Genomic DNA, 19,504 nt, shown 5'->3' on the forward strand with positions numbered 1-19,504 from the left:
CCCCCCAAGGAGTCCAAAAAGGCTGGATACTCTGAGCTGCTGTTTGGACCATAGGCACAAACAACAGTCAGGATCTGTCCCCCCACCCATTTTTCAACACATTCAATTTGAAATAAAATACTGTATACATAAGTTATCAAAGATTCAAAAGTTATTAGGCAGACACAACAATATGCCAACAAAGGCAGAGAAGAAGAAGAAACTGCAGGCTATGCAGGATAGTAAAATTTTGTTTACAGTTTTATAGCGGAAAGATTTTGAATATTTAGCTCATTTTACCCACATTTAGTTCATTTGTTCTTTTGAGACATAAATTCATGTAAAACAACATGTTATATATATATAATTGTTAAAAATGTGTTGACATTAAAAATGAATCTAAATCTAAATGTTAAATCGGTCGCAGAATGTAAAGCTAAATATTTATAAAATATGCAAATGATCTAGGTCAAAGGTCCACAGCCCTTGTGAACAAGACTCTGAGATGATCGACCGTCATCTGAGAGAGGAAATGACCTGATGAGCTGATCAGAGCAGCTTTTTGGTGATTTACTGCTAGCTCTAATGTGTAGCATTTTGATATATGATAGGGGAGAATGGGGTTGATAGGTACAGGTTTTTTATTTTCCTTTGAATTCCTCATAAACATATTTCCTTTCAGTGGGTAATGGAAGCCTGAAGTGTTATTCTCCATAAACTGATTCTGTTCAGAAGATATGGACCATCGAATGTGTCTTGTACACTCGTGACAACTGTCCCCATGGTAAGGTTGGTAGTCTCACACTATGGGTTTGGTTGTCCCTGTGTTATTTTAATGGGAAAAATACAAATGTAGGCAATCTTAAAAAATTAATTTAAAATGTTTAATTTCATTAAAATATAAAAACCTAACACATCGCCTGCATCAAGAGAACATAGACAGGAAAGAAAATTCCTATAAGTGCATTTTTTATGTCAAGTGTTTACTCCAGAAATGACCTTAAAACCCTCTAAAGACCGACAACTATTTAAATGTGACAGCAAACCCTGTTCTCCTCTATAATTCCCTTTGGTCTCAGATTCAATGTAACAGTTGTAGCTGCCTGTCGACATGACATGCCAACTTTATTGTCGAAGTTTCTACTTTAATCTCAACATTTCAAATTTAATGTCCCCACACTGACTTTAAAGTCATCATGTTGAGTTTAATCTTGTTGAGGAATTTTATGTTTTTTTCCTCATGTGGCTCTGTCGTATGCTCATGTACAAGCTTCTTGCAAGTTAGAAATATACTAGGGCTGTCAGCGTTAGCGCGTTAATCGCGATTAGATTAATGCAATCCATAACGCGTTAATATTTTTTAATCGCATTTTAATGTTGCAAGCCTTTTTGTCCCTTCTACTCCCCCGTAGACGGCTCCTCTAGCTGTAGCGCTATGCTTTGAAGTGGCCTCCTGCAGTAAACCTACCGCGCTGATGGAAAGTAAGAGAGCTACTGGACTTTTGAACGGCTTGTTTAACTTTAAAACACTTCCAGACGCTTCAGTTGACAAGTCAAAAGTAAAATGCAACCTGTGTCAAACGGAGTTTAACTACCACCGGAGTACGTGGAGTTTGAGTTAGCACCTCCACGCTAAACACCCAGGTGCAGCCAAGCCAGATTCAGCTCCACCAAAGGACCATTTTGGAGTGTGGGAGTCGCAGCAGAGCCGTGATTGATTCCCAGTTAAGACACTCTGGTAAGAAATGCTTTACATTATGGGCTTAAAACTGCCTTCAAATGGAAAATAAGAGGATTTAAACCCTTCAACAGGCAGGGATGGAAAATGAGATGTAAGTAAAATATTTCCACTCATATTTTTAATATATTGTAACGTCCCTCAATAAACACCGAGACGTTAGCCGGTTTAGCTAGCTCTTTATTCCTTTTTATTACCCAGGCTACTGTGGGCCGTAGCCAACACCAAAACAACCAAACCTAATGTAGTAGCTCCTTAGCCACACACGTGCTGCCGTCTTCTTCTCAGAGGCTAAAGCCCAATTTCCACTGAGTCCGGCAGCGGCGCGTTACAGCTGCGCCGCGGTCACCGGAGCTGATAGGTAACACTATAATCAATGAGAGTATCTCCACCGGGAACGTCTCAGCAGCGTGTCAGCAACGGCTCAGCAGCGGCTCCCGCGCCGCAGCGCTATCGATAGGTAGCATTTCTATTTTTGACGGAGCCGTTGCCAACTCGCGACAAGCTCAACAGAGCAGATTGCACCAGACAGGAAGTCCGACACTGAATCGGCATAATAAAACTTCCGTTTTTCAAAATAAAACAACCCGTGCAGCCTCCCGATCATATTTCAGCAACAAACATGAATAAAACAGACAGATAAAGACTCCATCTAGCTACGTAGCCTACTGACAGATGGGATAAGTACATAAATCAAAGCAAATTACCAAATCAACCAAAATTGAGCAAGTTAACAAATCCGGGCCATTTAGTTGTGCTGCTACTACAGTAATTACTGTAGACTAAAGGCACTCGTTCGGGTTTGATTGTGCTGCCGTAATTACTGTATTAACAGTGCAACGTCATTTTAAAAGGCAGCTTTCTCTACCAGAGCATGCTCCGGTCCGCTGCTGTAACGCTCCCGGTGTGAGTTGACGCCGGGCAGAGGACGGAGCTAAACCGTAGCACAGCCGTTCCGCGCCGCTGACGGACCCAGTGGAAATCCCCAGTTACAACAACAACACACCTGCACGCTGCAAGTCTCACTCTCAAGACGCGTTCACAGACACTCGGGAAAAACAGCACTTTAACTGAACAGAACAGAAACTGGCTTAAACTCTCAAATTTTATAACACAAAACAGTAACATGCCCAGTTTGTTACAATATTTTGGATTTCATGAGTTGTATCTCCACCAGGATGCTTTGCCCTTATTAAGGTATAAAATGGTGATAATGATTAAAATACTTACAAGTGTTATTTAACATAGAAAATTGATACAATCTGGTCATTAATATCACACATACTAGTTTCTTAACTGATTTTTATAAATTCTATCAAAGTATAGACCTACCACAAGCTTCAACATGATGTTAAAGACTCTGTATCTCCTGGTGCATGCTGCCTGTTTAAGGGTTAAACATGCAATTAAAAATGCGATTAACTATGGGAATTCTGCGATTAATCACGATTTTAAAAATTAATCGTTTGACGACCCTAAAATATACACATTTTTAACAATTATATATAACATGTTTTACATGAAATTGTGTCTCAAATGAAAGAATTAGGTAAAATATGAATAAAGTAAGCTAAACATTCAAAATCTATGACCTCCTCCCATATTTAGTGTCTTTGAACAGGAACATGTTAACACACAGTCTGTATTACATGAGACCAAACATTGTACCTGCTGCTGCAGTCCTTTAGTAAATAAGGACAGACACAGTTTGACTTGTTAGTAAATCCTTAGTAAATATCACCCTGGGTTACCTGCTGCTACTTTACATTTATTGACTGGAAAATCAAATAGCAATAGCAGCCCTGTCTCTGTCTCTGGTTAACATGAACATGAAGATCTGTTGGAGATTACAGCTGAATGGAAGCTACTTCGTTATTTCTTTCCTTCATGTCTACACTACAACCTTCATGAAATCATCTCACTGAATCATCTTCAGCTCAGTTTACAGTAGAAACAGTCTCTTACTTTGTGTCTGAGGGTCCAGGTTCATTACTGAACTCTGGAGGATGATCATTGGACCGGTCACTCTTCATAGACACACAGCTGGATATTACAGACTCTGCTCCGTCCTCCTCTTCCTCCTCTTTCCTCGTCTTCCCCTGGTGCCCCCCCATCACTGTTGGAATTGGTTGATATTCATATATATACATATACAATATTATAGTAGAATTGTTTTCTTATCCAAAACGAACATTTTACTGTGATTTGATATTTGCTGAAGGTGCACTGAATGTAATTTTTATTTAAGTTATTGTATTATTGTATTATTTTATTGAGATGTATTAGTTACCACAGGGATTTCTGATTTTCTTCTGTACACTTGAACGTGACACCTAACGAGCCCTGTGTGTTACGGTCTATGCACTCATGGTAAGTAAATTTAGGCTATGCGTCAAATGCGTTTTATTTGCCATACAAGTTGAAATAAACTCCTGACAACACTAACTAATGTTCTGTGATGATGTTGGGTGGTTGAAATGTTTGTGGAGCATGTTGCTGTACACGTTACTGCCACACGCGGCGCAGGGGGTGGGGGGACTGGATCTTTCATTAAAAGCCCAAGATCTTTTTTAAGATTGATCGATTAATTATTATTATTATTATTATTATTGTTATTCTTAAACCATCCTCAGACTGATTAATGGCTCAAGAACATAACCTATTACAGGGAAAATAAGCCATCCATCAATCATACCCCTATTATAAAGAAAACCAAAAGAATAAAATAAATTTGCCACGCTGAACAAAACTGCACCAACTAAACAAAGCCTGATTAAATACCAACATGTCCATCGAGCCTCACGTCAGTCTGCTGTAGCTTAAGTCACTGTCTGATCTTTCTCAGTCATTGAGTGCTCATCACTTCATCAGTCAGAATGGACATAAGGAAGTGTTTCAAGATAACTCCATCCAGTCGCTGTGTTACCAAAATAATTACCTGATATTAACACTCACCTGCCTCACACTTGTTCTCCTCCTTCTGCTCTGATGACTGTCAAATGAAGTCTGTACTTAACATTCACCTTTACTCCCAACCTGTCTGCTTCCTTCTCCCTTACTGGAAGTCACATGTGTGTAGGCTACGTGTAATTATTAACTAATGGGGACCGTTTCTTGTATAATAATTAACCTTGTTGGGCTCAGTTGTCCTCATAGGGAACAAAGTCTGGTCATAATGAGGCAGATACAGTTTATCTTTATGGATTATATTGATGCTGAATTGATCAGAAGACTTTGGACATATGAAGCTTTTTATCTTGTGTTTCTAGAGTTTCATGTTTTTGAGGAAAATGTAATTTATCATATCATATTTCTTAAAGGGAGTTTGGTGTACAGCGTCAGCGTGTCTCTGTCAGACTGAAGCTGTCACACATTCACATTTTATTCAGTTTGAAGCCAAAGTTTTTTTAATCTGGTTTAAAGTTTTTAGTCATCAGATGTTTGTATTTTTAACTCCATGACCTGACTGCAGAGGCCAGCAGTGGACACATTTAGAGAAAAATTAACAAGAGTAGAGAAAGAAATTAAGATAAATAAATAACATGTAGTATGTTAACACCAATGTAAATCGCACAAATAAAAAATAATATTAAAAATAATCCTTTTTTTGCATTTTATTTATTTATTTATTGCATTTTCACATAACCCAATAACTTACATGTAGCTATAACGGGTCTGTATTAATTTTATAAATGTATTATTATTTATTTGGAAGCTGCAGTTTGTGTTGTGTGGCCTGGGATCATAATCATCAGGTCAGTCTATCCCCCCCCCCCCCCCGGGTCATAATCATCAGGTCAGTCTATCCCCCCCCCCCCCCCGGGTCATAATCATCACAAGTCAGTCTACCCCCCCCCCCCCCCCCGGGTCATAATCATCATAGGTCAGTCTATCCCCCCCCCCCCCCCCCCCGGGTCATAATCATCACAAGTCAGTCTATCCCCCCCCCCCCCCCCCGGGTCATAATCATCACAAGTCAGTCTATCCCCCCCCCCCCCCCCCCCGGGTCATAATCATCACAGGTCAGTCTACCCCCCCCGGTTCATAATCATCACAGGTCAGTCTACCCCCCCCCGGATCATAATCATCACAGGTCAGTCTACCCCCCCCCCCGGATCATAATCATCACAGGTCAGTCTACCCCCCCCGGATCATAATCATCACAGGTCAGTCTACCCCCCCCCGGATCATAATCATCACAGGTCAGTCTACCCCCCCCGGTTCATAATCATCACAGGTCAGTCTACCCCCCCCCCGGATCATAATCATCACAGGTCAGTCTATCCCCCCCCCCCCCCCCCGGGTCATAATCATCACAGGTCAGTCTATCCCCCCCCCCCCCCCCCGGTCATAATCATCACAGGTCAGTCTACCCCCCCCGGTTCATAATCATCACAGGTCAGTCTATCCCCCCCCCGGATCATAATCATCACAGGTCAGTCTACCCCCCCCCCCGGGTCATAATCATCGCAGGTCAGTCTACCCCCCCCCCCCCCCCGGATCATAATCATCACAGGTCAGTCTACCCCCCCCCCGGGTCATAATCATCACAGGTCAGTCTACCCTACGCCCCCCCCCCCCCCGGGTCATAATCATCACAGGTCAGTCTACCCCCCCCGGGTCATAATCATCACAGGTCAGTCTACCCCCCCCGGGTCATAATCATCGCAGGTCAGTCTACCCCCCCCCCCCCCCGGGTCATAATCATCACAGGTCAGTCTACCCCCCCCGGATCATAATCATCACAGGTCAGTCTACCCCCCCCGGGTCATAATCATCGCAGGTCAGTCTACCCCCCCCCCCCCGGATCATAATCATCGCAGGTCAGTCTACCCCCCCCCGGATCATAATCATCACAAGTCAGTCTATCCCCCCCCCCCCCCCCCCCCGGGTCATAATCATCACAGGTCAGTCTACCCCCCCCCGGATCATAATCATCACAGGTCAGTCTACCCCCCCCCCCCCGGGTCATAATCATTACAGGTCAGTCTATCCCCCCCCCACCCCCCCCGATCATAATCATCACAGGTCAGTCTACCCCCCCCCCCTTGCTTTTCCTCTGAGAGTGAGACTCACTCACAACCTGCTCACAACCTCTGCAGTCGCAAGTTGACCCCACCCCCCGCCCCCCCCCTTTGCCTTTTCTTCTGACACACACAACCTGTATACATGACTCTCAGCAGCACGTTGACATGATAGTAGGGGCGCCTCATCGCCCACTGCACCAACGTGATGTGGAAATGAGCGTATTAGTCTATTACTCCAAAAACTGTCGATTTTTTGTTTTTTTTCTTTTTTGAGAGCGCTCGTGCGCCCCCAAGTAGATAGCGCCCTGGGCGGTTGCCCACTTTGCCCCTAGCAAAAACCACCACTGAATCCACTAACAAGAGTTTGCTGAGTTTTTACATCACTGTGAGGACGCAGAAACCAGGAAATGAAAAACAGGAAACTACTTTTGAAGACGTCAAACTGTATGATTTCATATTTTTCTGACAGTTTAATCAACTAAACAATTCAACTTATAAATAATCATCAGATTGATCAATAATAACAGTAATCATTATTTACAGTCCTGATATTAACACTCACCTGCCTCAGACTGGTTTTCCTCCTTCTGCTCTGATGACTGTGAAATGGCGTCTGACTGAATACTTTCAACTTTAACTTCCTCCTTTCTCCCTTACTGGAAGTCACGTGTGCCTGTGTGTGTGTGTGTGTGTGTGTGTTAGTGTGTGTGTGTGTCTTATAAAAACTTGATATATTTGCGCGCCTCTACATGTTTGAGAACACAAAGTCTGACATGCAGGCTGTTAAAATGTCAAATAGTAAAGAAATATTTCTCTATAACTTTATTTATAGTTGTACAGCGTCAGCGTGTCTCTGTCAGACTGAAGCTCTGTCACAAATTCACATTTTATTCAGTTTGAAGTTTTATGACACACTTTTATGTTTTAGTTTTAATCTGGTTTAAAGTTTTTAGTCATCAGATGTTTGTATTTGTAACTCCATGGCCTGACTGCAGAGGCCAGCAGTGGACACATTTAGAGATATCAGGCTGAAAATCACAGGACTGAGCTGTTATAGGGAAACAAGTCAGCAGGTTGCTCTTATTTACTGAAATCATTTTAAATGCTGTCTCATTTTTCATAGTAATCTGACCTCTTTTCAACACTTTGGTTTTATGGTTCACTATAAAGATCCATTATTCATTTTCATTTTTAAGAGTTACTGCAGTTAAGATGACTGACAGGGTGCCACCATATATCCAATCTCTGCCGGAAGTCCCAAGCGGAAGTTTCTTCTTCGTGTAATGTAATGCTTTTTCGGTGTCCATAATACATCCATGGTCCATATCGATTAGCGGTTAGCACCATGGTTAGCACGTTATCTAAATATTGCACAGTGATGGTGATAATGGTGATAATGCAGTGAGTAATGGGTATGGACAATGAGAGTAAAGATATTACACAGTATTAAATTACATTAAATATTATGAAGTATTGATAAATTAATATTCATGTGAAAGTAAGTATGACATTTGTTGTGAGTGTGTGTGCATGTTGCAACTGCTGCCTAATCTGAAAGTGCTCAGTTCATTTGGTTGTTTAAATATTTTATTAATCCTCGTTTTATTTAATCTGAGAACTCTTCAATCTTAGTTATTACTCAGTCCTATAGTGAGTGTGTGTGTGTGTGTGTGTGAACTCCCCCTACCACCATCACCGCCACCACCACACAAACATAATATTCACATTTGTATTCATAATTTTGATATTAAAGTTAAATCCATGAAACGTTAACATTATAACTTGATTAGTGTAGGCTTCTAACTAACTTCTGAGTTTTACAGTAGCCTATAAACTTGTGGAGTCAATTATACCGTTACGATAAACATGTAACTGCAACAAAGTTCATAGAATTATGTTTAAAGGTATGTGGGGGTTTTTAGGCTTTTATTTTTGTTTTCGCTCGGAGCAGCGATTGACTTCTGCCTGACACTTTCGGCAAGGATTGGATTTATGGCGGCGCTCTTGCCCAAGAGGTCCTGGCTGCAGGCCTCCACTGTGAGGTCGCTTCCGGTGCAGGCTCCACTCTCAAGCCGCCTCCACTGTGAGGCCGCTACCACCGCAGGCTACTCTCAAGTCACCGTCACTATCAGGACAGGAAATGCACGGGATACGTTTCAAAATAAAATCGCGAGTGCACTTCCGGTTGATCTGCCGGCCATCTTTACTGCAGGAAGGTAAATTTGTGGTTTACCCATAGACATATAGATGCCGCATTGTCTGCTGCTGCTGATTGGAGCGACGTGCCTACACTCCGGCCATGTACAGGGACACTCGCTCCTGATCATTCATCGCTCAATTGTAATAAAAATAGATAAATAAATAAATAAAATTGCTCAATTGTCAACATATATTACCACGTGTTGTCTGTTACAAATTTCAGACAGATAGATAGACAGATAGATAGACACGTTTTTAACAAATCAAACCGTTTGGAAATCGGTCGAGACTTCAGTGAATAATTCTAGTTTGAAACTGTAGAGTACCTCTTACCTCCATTGCTCCATAGAGATTCATGCACTACTGCCTCTGCTAGCCCTGTACCAAGATGGCGGCGCTTTAGGCACGCCTCTCCACAGTCAATGCGGCGTCTACGTATACATGTCTATGGTTTTACCTGCCCCGGGGGGTTACAGGTGTGTATATCGTAGCACCGAGAAGCTTTTGTCGTGGTAGCAGGAGACTTTAACCAGGCTAAACTGACGGACATTTTGCTATGCTTTCGCCAACACGTCTCCATAGCAACCAGGGGAAACATTACGCGGGACTGTGTGTACCATAGACATAATAATCTTTATCTTTAATCTTTAACTGTTGACATGATAACGGTAGCTTCAGTAGTTCTAGACATATTTCTACAAATCTTTGGTTTATTTTACAGTCCATCAAACCCACTGATTCACAGATTAACATACTCAGAGCTCTCAACTGACGGATTTATTTTCCTAATTTACCCAGCAACAAGAAATACTACTCTCTGATTGGCTCGTAGGTCTCACTGTATATAGTATATTAATTTCTGTGCGGTGGGATCTATCTCTACTCAGCGTGAGAATGTCAAGTAAAGTCACCTTTAGGGAAAAATATCTGTCACCATATTCAAGCAAATGTTATCTTATCTCCACATTAAATCAGCAAGGGTAACACTGGCTGCTGCTGCTGCTGTTAAAAAGTGTTAGCGACGTTAGTTAGCGCTAATGCTAACATCAAAGCTTCAAATACTTGATAACGAGACCCTGTTTAAATCTGCAGTGTGAAACGTTTGTCTTCGTCTTATTATCAACATAAGTACATAACAATGTGTTGATTTATCACAAAGTTAATATAAAGTAATAAAAACTCTCACCTACTGTCTTTCTCTCAGAGGACACACGGTGGCGCTGTCTGTTGGGAACCGTTACAGCCGTTACATTTTAAATGATTGAACCTTCCTGCAGGGGGCGCTCCTCTCTCCTCCTTCCTCACTGTCTCTGTACAAAGGCGACTTGGAGATGTTTTTGTCTTTACACATTACACACATACCTTTATAAGATTTACACCATAGACTGTATATAAGAAACAAACACATTTACACACATTTATAAAAAATCAAAAAGCTGTTGTTCACAGCATATGGTGCTTAATTTAGGATATGAGACCCCCCCCCCTCCTCCTCCTGTAAAATGGTCCCACCCACTTAAACGAAGTTAAAAACCAGCACATTGAATCAACATTGATTTAATGTTGGCATTTCAACTCTAAAATTCAACCTTAATTCAAAGTTGATTCAATGACATTTTTTCAACAGTAAAACAATCAAAAGGTTGATTTTTGGTTGATTTCTGACCTTAAACAAAATTTAACCTAAAGTCAACCTTACTGACCACAATTCAACGTTGAATTAACAGCTTTTGCTACGCGGGTATATTTACATTACAGATAAATAATGCATTTTAATTCATTTTGGGTTTTTGTCTAATGTTAATGTGGGACATAAACTCAGATGGCGTTTCCTGGTGGTTCAGCAAAAAAATCTAACAGATCCACAGAAATCCAAAACAAAGAACACAGATTCAATCAAATATGATTCATTTATAAACAAAGACAGAAAAATAACTACAATAGAAAGATATGTTATACATGAAGCTGAAGCTCCACATTAGAATTTGGTCTTTGTTTAGTGTCACCATCATCCCACCTCCTTCCCTTCAGATGTGTATAAAACTTCTCAAAGCAACGTTACACAACCCTTTACACAAAACTAACAAACATACAGCAAGAAAATAAACCAGAAAAACACACAAAAGAATCAAATTTAAGATGTAAAGCATATAAAACTAAATTACTGGTAGATCAGTGGATAAAGATGAGTTTTAAAAAGTGATTTAAATGAAGATAAACACGTATCAAACAGGTTGATCAGAGCCCTGACAGCAAAGAGCAGGCTCCATATTTATCTGTGCTGATTATCAACACTAATTCATTTCCCTCCACTCAGTGTGAAGTTAGAGAAAAACAAGCTGTATTCATGCAAAACATGGCTTAATTTATTGAATAATTCATGTAAGTAAGTAACTCAAATTTGTTTATAAAGCACTTTTCTTAGATATAAGTCACAATGTGCTTTACATAGGCAAGATAAAACATACAGAAAAGAAGATACAGCAATCCACACTCACACAAAATGTCTCTATATACATATATACACATTCCTATACATATACATACCTATACATAGGATTATAATAATAAGTAAAAGTAATAAAAATGAAAGGCTGAAGCTTGGTAACTACAGGTTATCCAAACACCTGTCTAAACAGAAGCTGTTTTAGCTGTTTTTTAAATGCATAAAGAGAATTAACAGCCTCAAAAGCTCGATCACCACAGGGCCTTAGGCGGCTGCGTGGAACACAGAGTGAATCTAACATGTTTGACCTCAGAACGTGAGCTGATGTGTAGAAGGTCTGCCACATATGCAGGAGCCTGACCGTGAATTGGATTCTAAATGCAACAGGAAGCCATGTGTTTAACCTGCTGATGGCAGAGATATAATACAAAGAGCTGTAAGGACACATCAGTCAACAAGCGGTTCAGCTGGAGATGAGTTGGACAGTAAAGATACATTTCATATTTTTCATGTTTTCATCATTCTGGCTGTGTGCAGTGTTGTGCTATACATGCAAGCTGCTGCACTAATGTAGAAAAAAAGATGTAATGGATGCATTTGATAGGGCTGAGTCACATGATCTCACAGACAAATGTAATTTATAAACTTATTATTGAAGACGCCTGATTGATTGACCAGTGTTTAATTTACAATTTGGTGTAAATTACTTGTTAAATGTTGTTCTGAGACATAAAATATTAATTTAGCATATAAAAGCTAGACACCTTTAATGTTTACACACAGAAAAATTGTTCTGCATCAAACTGCTCATGTACAACTCATCTGTAAAGTGCTGACTTCAGCTAAATCCAGAGATAACTGTTCAGTTTGGAGTCAGTTAAGAGACTTAAGTGAAGACGACAAAATCCAGATCCAGACTCCAGATGGATCATCAGGATCCAGCTGACCCTCTCTCAACACTCCTGGATGTTCACTCTCACTCTGACAGAGATCATGACCAGCTGATGAGAGAAGAAGAAAGAACAGAGGAGATAAATGAGTGTTTAGTGAGACTCACTTGATCAGCTGTCAGTCAGTGATGCAGCACATCCAGTATAAAGAGCAGCAGGGACTTCAGTCCTGTTCAGACCAGAAGTGGAACAGCTGTGCAGCGTAGCTTGCTTCCTTTCAGCTCTCATGTTAACGTGTTGGAGTGAACACACTGAGCTCCAAGCTCACACACCTGCACACACTTTTACTATCAAGTGTGTTTCCTCTGCAGATTTCACTCAAGTACACAGAGGAAATAAAGTGGTGAGAGTCATGAACACATCATTACTGCAGAAACAGAGACATTCACTCATCAGTTTACTGATGGATTTACTGCTGATACATGTCAACTCTTATCAAAGTTTAAAGTTGAATCTCTACATTTCAACAATATGAATCATATCAACATTAATAAAGTGATGTAGATCAGATTTGATGGTGTGACAGTTTGATGATGAAGACTTTTGTTCAGTGTTTCCCACACATTCATTTATTCGTGGCGGCCGAAAGAGTTACGTTCACCACAAATACATTTTTCGGCTTTTGGCTCGCTCGACCTCGCTCATAAAAGCATTATAATGGGACTCTGTCTGTGAATGTAGCTTGTCGTTACAATTCCAGTGCAGTAGGTGGCGGTACTATGCAGTAACTCCTGCTATAAAACCAAAGAAGACGCATTTAATGCACCTGGTCGGCCAGAAGATGACGACGACGAAGAAGAAGAAGAACACCGGAAGCTATCTATCTGTAAGTCTATTTATCAATATATCTAATCTGTATATAAATATGTACATGAAGTTTTGTAGTTCTATTCAAACTCTGCTGAACTCTATACAAAACTGCTGAAACCAGCACAGACTGACTCCAACTCTCTACTGACCTCAGAAACTCCAGTCTGCAGCGTAGACTCTTCTTAAGATCAGACAGCAGCTTCACGTCTGAATCCTTCAGGTTGTTGTAACGCAGTTCCAGCTTTCTCAGATGGGAGGGGTTGGACTTCAGAGCTGCAGCCAGATAATCACAGCTGATCTTTGATAAACTGCAGCTCCATAAACTGAATAAAGAATAAAAGATGTCACTTTAAAAGACAAAGTTCATGTTTGAAATCATTCAGTGTTTCATAATCTGTTCAGAGCTGAAGAAGTTTAGAAAATAGAAACTCCATCAACAGGATGCAGGTTAAAAACTGTCAAATACAAACAGTGAAAAGGAGCTCTCATTAATATTAATGACAACATGCTGCTACTTCAATAAAGACGTAGTGACTTCACCTCTTAAACTCTGCAGCTCCACTGACTCCATCTATATTAACTCATGTTGTGCAGCCAAAACAAGTAAAAACACAATAATACTAAAAAATATGACACATGTATATTTTTAGACTATAAGTGTAAAACAGATGAGCAAGAATAATAAAAGACCAACATCACGTGCAGTGGTGGATAGTAACGACTTATAAGTAACACATGAGTATAAAGGAACAAGAACTTTTCATCTTCCATTTTTAAACTGTACTTCTTCTCTTTACTCAAGTATATTTTTGAGATAAAATCTACTTTTTACTTTAATACATTTGCCATTTATAGCTTCATTACACCTAGTCTGCTGTAAATGTGGGGACTGAGTGTAGACCAGAGTTTACGCTAGACCTTTTTATGGCCGGTAATATTCCAGAACTCCGACCATACAGAACAACTAGCGGTCATATACATATGTGTAATACAGTACAGAGCTCCCTGGGGTCACATGCTTTAAAACAAAAAAAACTCAATGAGCATCTAAACTGTGCGCACAGACCTGCATGACTGCAGTGACCTCAGTTGATTTAGCTTTGATTCTACAAATATATTTTATTAAAACGTTTTTAAAAGAATGAACTCTAAACTAACTTGTTGAACTGAGCATAGACTATAATCATAAAATCAAACAATTAGCCATGCTCCGTCAGCGAAGAGAGCTCTGTACAAGCAGCTGCTGTGAGGGAGGACAGAGCCTTGGATGACGTGGGTACATTTATATTAGTTTGATGAAGTTAAAAGTGAAGTAGGCTTTGTTGTTGGCTTCCTGTTTTACTTTAAAAAAGACGAGAGATAGAGAGTGAGAGAGAGAGAAAGTGTGCGTGTGCGTGTGTGTGAGAGAGAGAGAGAGAGAGAGAGAGAGAGAGTGTGTGAGAGAGAGAGAGAAAGAGTGAGAGAGAGTGAGAGAGAGAGAGAGTGAGAGAGAGAGAGAGAGACAGAGAGTGAGAGAGAAAGAGTGAGAGAGAGAGAGAGAGAGAGAGCGGTGGTCCGGTGAGAGTGAATGACAGGAATAAAACAGTTTTCTGATTAATGATGGTTTAATGTAAGCCTATAAACACAGCTGTGTATGATTTTTTATCCGGCCCATAACGGATCTGCAGATATAACTGTGAAACATTTATTTGCAGCGTGATTTCTAAGTGCTGCAGTCAGTGACATGATCAAAAAGTTCTCAATGAAACCGAAGGAAACGAAACTTTTCCACAACTTTGTGTTTGTTGTTGTTAAGGCAACATATCTTATAAGTTATATCACATAATATCATATGATAATATTCGTATTGAATATGTTATTAATGAGTTTATACATTATTTATTTATTTGACCTTTTTCCTGTCAGACATTTTGGCCGTTGATATTTTAATCTGCCGCCAATTACACATTATACCTGCCAAAAAATAAATAACAGCATGAATAGTTGTAGCATTAATAAAGTTCATAAGATTAAAAAACTGGTTAAAATATGTGTTAAAATGCATAAATGTATGTACAGGTTAAAATGTTAAATATTGTTAAAAAGAACTGAGCTATGTTCTCTGTCTGATAAGCTGTCAGGTGTCTGATTCAGTGCTGCTAAGTTATATAGTTATATTGTTAGTGACGTCACGCAGGTAAAGGTCAGTGATTGGCTAGAGGTGAGCAGTGCAGTAATTTATCTGCTGTGTTACTTTAGTGTGAGCTCAGAGCTTATTGGTTCATGTGTAATAATCACTATAGCAACGATAGCCGGTTTCATGACGGCTAATTAGCACCGTTAGCTCAATGGACTCTGCATGTTGAGTTACAATATGTTCATACATTTATTACCTGCTGTTACTACTTCTAAGAGAGTTTAATGACTGAGCTGAGATACCAAGTGTTGTTATCTGTTTTGATGCAGAAGCTATTCTAACTCAGTGACAGGATGTAGCTTCCAGTAGGATTTCACAATAAAAGCACCCTGCTGGTTCCTCAGTGGGAGGATTTTAATGTGAAGTGTAGACAGCAGGAAGTGTTATAGTGTGATAACATGTTTGGAAACCTGTGTAATGAGTGTTTTCAGTTTGTTTCTTTGACAATGTAAAGGAGGACAGAAATGTAAGCATAGTATGTAATAGTAATAGTATGCATATTACATAATACAGGTAATATATGTATGTGTTATCCTTCATTCAGTTTTATATGTTTATCATTTCTTTATAGAAAACAACACAACAATAGCATCCAGCTGTTACTGCATGTGCTACTTCTCTCAGCCCTTTATTCATCTCACTCCTTAAGTGTTCTGGCCAACGCAGCGGGGTGAACCTAGAGACTAAACACTGAACATCCAGGCTGCTCATTTTATTATTAGCTCCACTACACAAAGTCTGCTCATTAGTTAATGTGCACTGTTTGTATTTGTGTTGACATCAGTCTGATACTGCAGACAGCTGCTGGCTGCCGTTAGCTCCCCTGCAGGTAGAGACACTCTGAATACAGTAGAATCTGATCACTGTTCAGTCCACTTCGACAGTTTCACATCTAGTAGTCAGATAATGTAGCTCAGATCAGTGTGTGGAGTCTTTTTTCAGTCTGCTCCTCTTGTAGATGTGATCTGTAGAGCTCCAACGAGACAGCCAGAGTCAACTGATCATCCTGAGTCACCACAGTCCCATAAAATGCAGCGAGTCCACAGACTGAAACTATTCACATCACAGTTTACAGGACAATCATGACTCAAGATGGTGAATATAGCAGCTAGCATCTACGCTACTTTAAACTTTTTTTGCACATTATAATAACTTGGCTTCCACAAAGTAGACATTTTACACACCATGCTTGTTGGAGGTATATATTGGTTTTGTTAAATTGATAGTTAAATGTTAATTTGTGTGTGTGTGGTGGGGGTTGCTTGGTTAATTAAATTATAATATAAGTATCATTTTGGTTAATTTGAGTACTGGTTGATGCTTTTATTTACTTATATACTTATTTTGATGCTTTTATTTTGCTTTTATTTTTACATCAAACAAATACAAATCAGGTGACATTTAGTGCAGAGATAAAGAATAATGAAAGAAAGAAAATAAATAAATAAATAAAAATAAAAATAAATATGAACGTGACTTCAAAGTGCATTAATATAATGAAGATTGCATAGTTAATGGGAGATAGAGTAGGCCACTCTGAATAGGTGTGTTTTCAGGCGGGATTTAAAGGTAGAGACAGAGTCTGAAGTGCGAATGTCAGGTGGGAGAGAGTTCCATAGGCGAGGGGCAGATCGGCTGAAAGCTCTTGACCCCATGGTGGTTACTGTAAGTTGGCAGATGGAGCGAAGAGCTGGTTGGCAGAGGAGGATCGGAGAGTTCGAGAAGGTGTGTAGATGTGAATAAGGTCAGAGAGATATGATGGTGCCAGGTTGTGAAGGATCTTGAATGTGAGGAGTAGAATCTTAAAGTCAATGCGGGATTTGATAGGGAGCCAGTGAAGTTGCTGCAGAGCAGGAGTGATGTGTTCAATGAAGGGAGTTCTGGTTATGATACGAGCGGCTGCGTTCTGTACAAGTTGGAGTTTGTGGAGAGATTTCCGCGGAAGACCAAAGAGGAGAGAGTTACAGTAGTCCAGACGAGATGTGATCAGGGTGTTTACCAGGATAGCGGTGCAGGTTGGTGAAAGTGAGGGACGGAGACGATTGGTGTTACGTAGATGGAAGTATGCAGACCGAGTAACGCTATTGATGTGGGCTTCAAACGATAGTGTGCTGTCCAGGATGACACCCAGGCTCTTTACTTGAGAGGATGGAGGAACAGTGGTATTGTCGATGGACATGGAGAAAGTATTGAGTGTTGCTAAGGTTGATCTGGTACCGATGAGGAGGACCTCAGTTTTTTCGCCGTTAAGTTTAAGAAAATTTAGTGAGAGCCATGATTTAATTTCCAGTAAGCAGTCGGATAGAGCTGTGGGTGGCAGAGTGGAAGTAGGCTTAGTGGAAAGATAGAGTTGGGTATCATCAGCGTAACAGTGGAATTGTATGTCAAATTTCCTGAGAATGTGACCAAGAGGCAGAAGATAAATAATGAACAGGAGGGGGCCAAGGACAGAGCCCTGGGGAACACCACTAGAGACTGGAGAGGAGCCGGATCTCAGGTTTTTGATTTGAACAAACTGAGTGCGGTCAGAGAGATATGATGTGAACCAAGCCAGAGGGATGTCAGTGATTCCAATGTAGGCTAATCTGTCCAGGAGGATGTCATGAGAGACGGTGTCAAAGGCTGCACTCAGGTCGAGGAGAACCAGAATGGAGAGAAGTCCAGAGTCAGATGCCATCAGGAGGTCATTGGTGATTTTCACTAGGGCTGTCTCAGTGCTGTGGAGGGGACGGAAGCCTGACTGAAATTGTTCATAAAGGTTGTTGTCAGACAGATGGGTGTGGATCTGAGCTGCAACCGTTCTTTCAAGTATTTTGGAGAGAAATGGCAAGTTAGAGATGGGACGGAAGTTGTTCAAGTCATTTGGATCAGCGCCAGGTTTCTTGAGTGTAGGAGTTATTGCAGCAGTCTTTAGTGATGATGGAACAACACCAGAAGTCAGTGAGGAATGAATGATGTCAGTTATTAACGCAGACAGGGCAGGTAGGCAGCTTTTGACCAGGTGGGTAGGTAGTGGGTCTAACTGGCAGGTAGCTGACTTGGCTTTATGAATGAGACCACTTATTTCAGAGACAGTTGGCAGTGTGAAGCTGGTGAGCGGAGAGCTGAAGGAAGATGTAGGCCAAGAGTGCAGAGAGGATGCAGAGTTTTTACTAGCAGTCAGTGTCTGGTGGATATTTTCAATTTTGGCATTGAAGAAGGTCATGAAGGTATCACACTGTGTAACTGTGAGTAGATGAGGTGGTAGAGCATCAGGTGGTTTCAGAATGTTGTTAAGAGTTGAGAATAGGGCTCTAGTGTTCCCATCAGCTGTCCTGATTAAGGTTGTGTAGTATGTGGTCTTGGCTGAGGAAAGAGCATCCTTGTATTCGAGTATGTGGTTATAGTACATGTCTTTGTGAACTGCAAGGCCGGTTTTGATATAAAGGCGCTCCAAGCGACGGCCTTTAGTTTTGAGCTGGCGTAGGGCTGGTGTAAACCAAGGAGCAGAGTGAGTAGGGTGCAGCTTGGGACACAGAGGTGAATGTATTTCTATAGATAGACAGGTAGAGGACCAGCAGGCACCAGGAAGTACATCTGGTTTTATACCAGGGCAAGAGAGGCAGCAGATAACGTTGTTCTTTGTCTGTTTGCTAAATGTTCAAATAAAAAGAAACTTCGTGCTTGCCTGGACATCGCACTTTTTCCTCCTGAGTAAGATTCATTCCTGAGGTGCCTCAGTGGCCGTTTGATCTTCAGTTTATTTATTTATTTCAAGTTAAGGACAAATCTCCACTACAATGCTGCTCTAACTGAAACACTGCAGACACACAACACAGTGCACATGTACACTAGTTTACTGAGTAAAGGCACAATGCAAAGATCCATCTCTGGATCTCAAGAATTGATTACTGATCATTCAAATAAGAATCACAATTAATCTGGAAATCATTTTTTTTGTCCAGCCCTGAAGTTTAGAAGATGGAAACTCCAAAGATCTGAACCCAACAGGATGCAGCTTAAAAACATACAAAAAAACAGTTTGAGAGCTTCAGAGTGAAGTATCCAGTGTAGGATTTTATCAATGGACTAAACCACTGTAAGTAGACTTTCCCATGAAGATATTCAGTGTTGATCAGCATACTATCAGCCTGGTGTCTGCAGGTTAGTGTCACCACAACTGTCACATCATATTAAATA

At 40.6% G+C, this 19,504-nt stretch overlaps 1 protein-coding gene across 1 annotated transcript in view; it reads right to left on the reverse strand.

The window, feature by feature from the left end:
- Positions 1-19,504, reverse strand: part of LOC128378569 (NACHT, LRR and PYD domains-containing protein 14-like) — a 118,684-nt gene that overhangs the window by 41,130 nt on the left and 58,050 nt on the right. Inside the window, exon 9 of the mRNA XM_053338133.1 lies at positions 13,299-13,472. Coding sequence (XP_053194108.1) covers positions 13,299-13,472 — 174 coding nt within the window. The remainder of the gene's footprint in view (positions 1-13,298; positions 13,473-19,504) is intronic.

Source organism: Scomber japonicus, chromosome 18, assembly GCF_027409825.1.
Source record: "Scomber japonicus isolate fScoJap1 chromosome 18, fScoJap1.pri, whole genome shotgun sequence".
NCBI classification, from domain to species: Eukaryota; Metazoa; Chordata; class Actinopteri; order Scombriformes; family Scombridae; genus Scomber; species Scomber japonicus.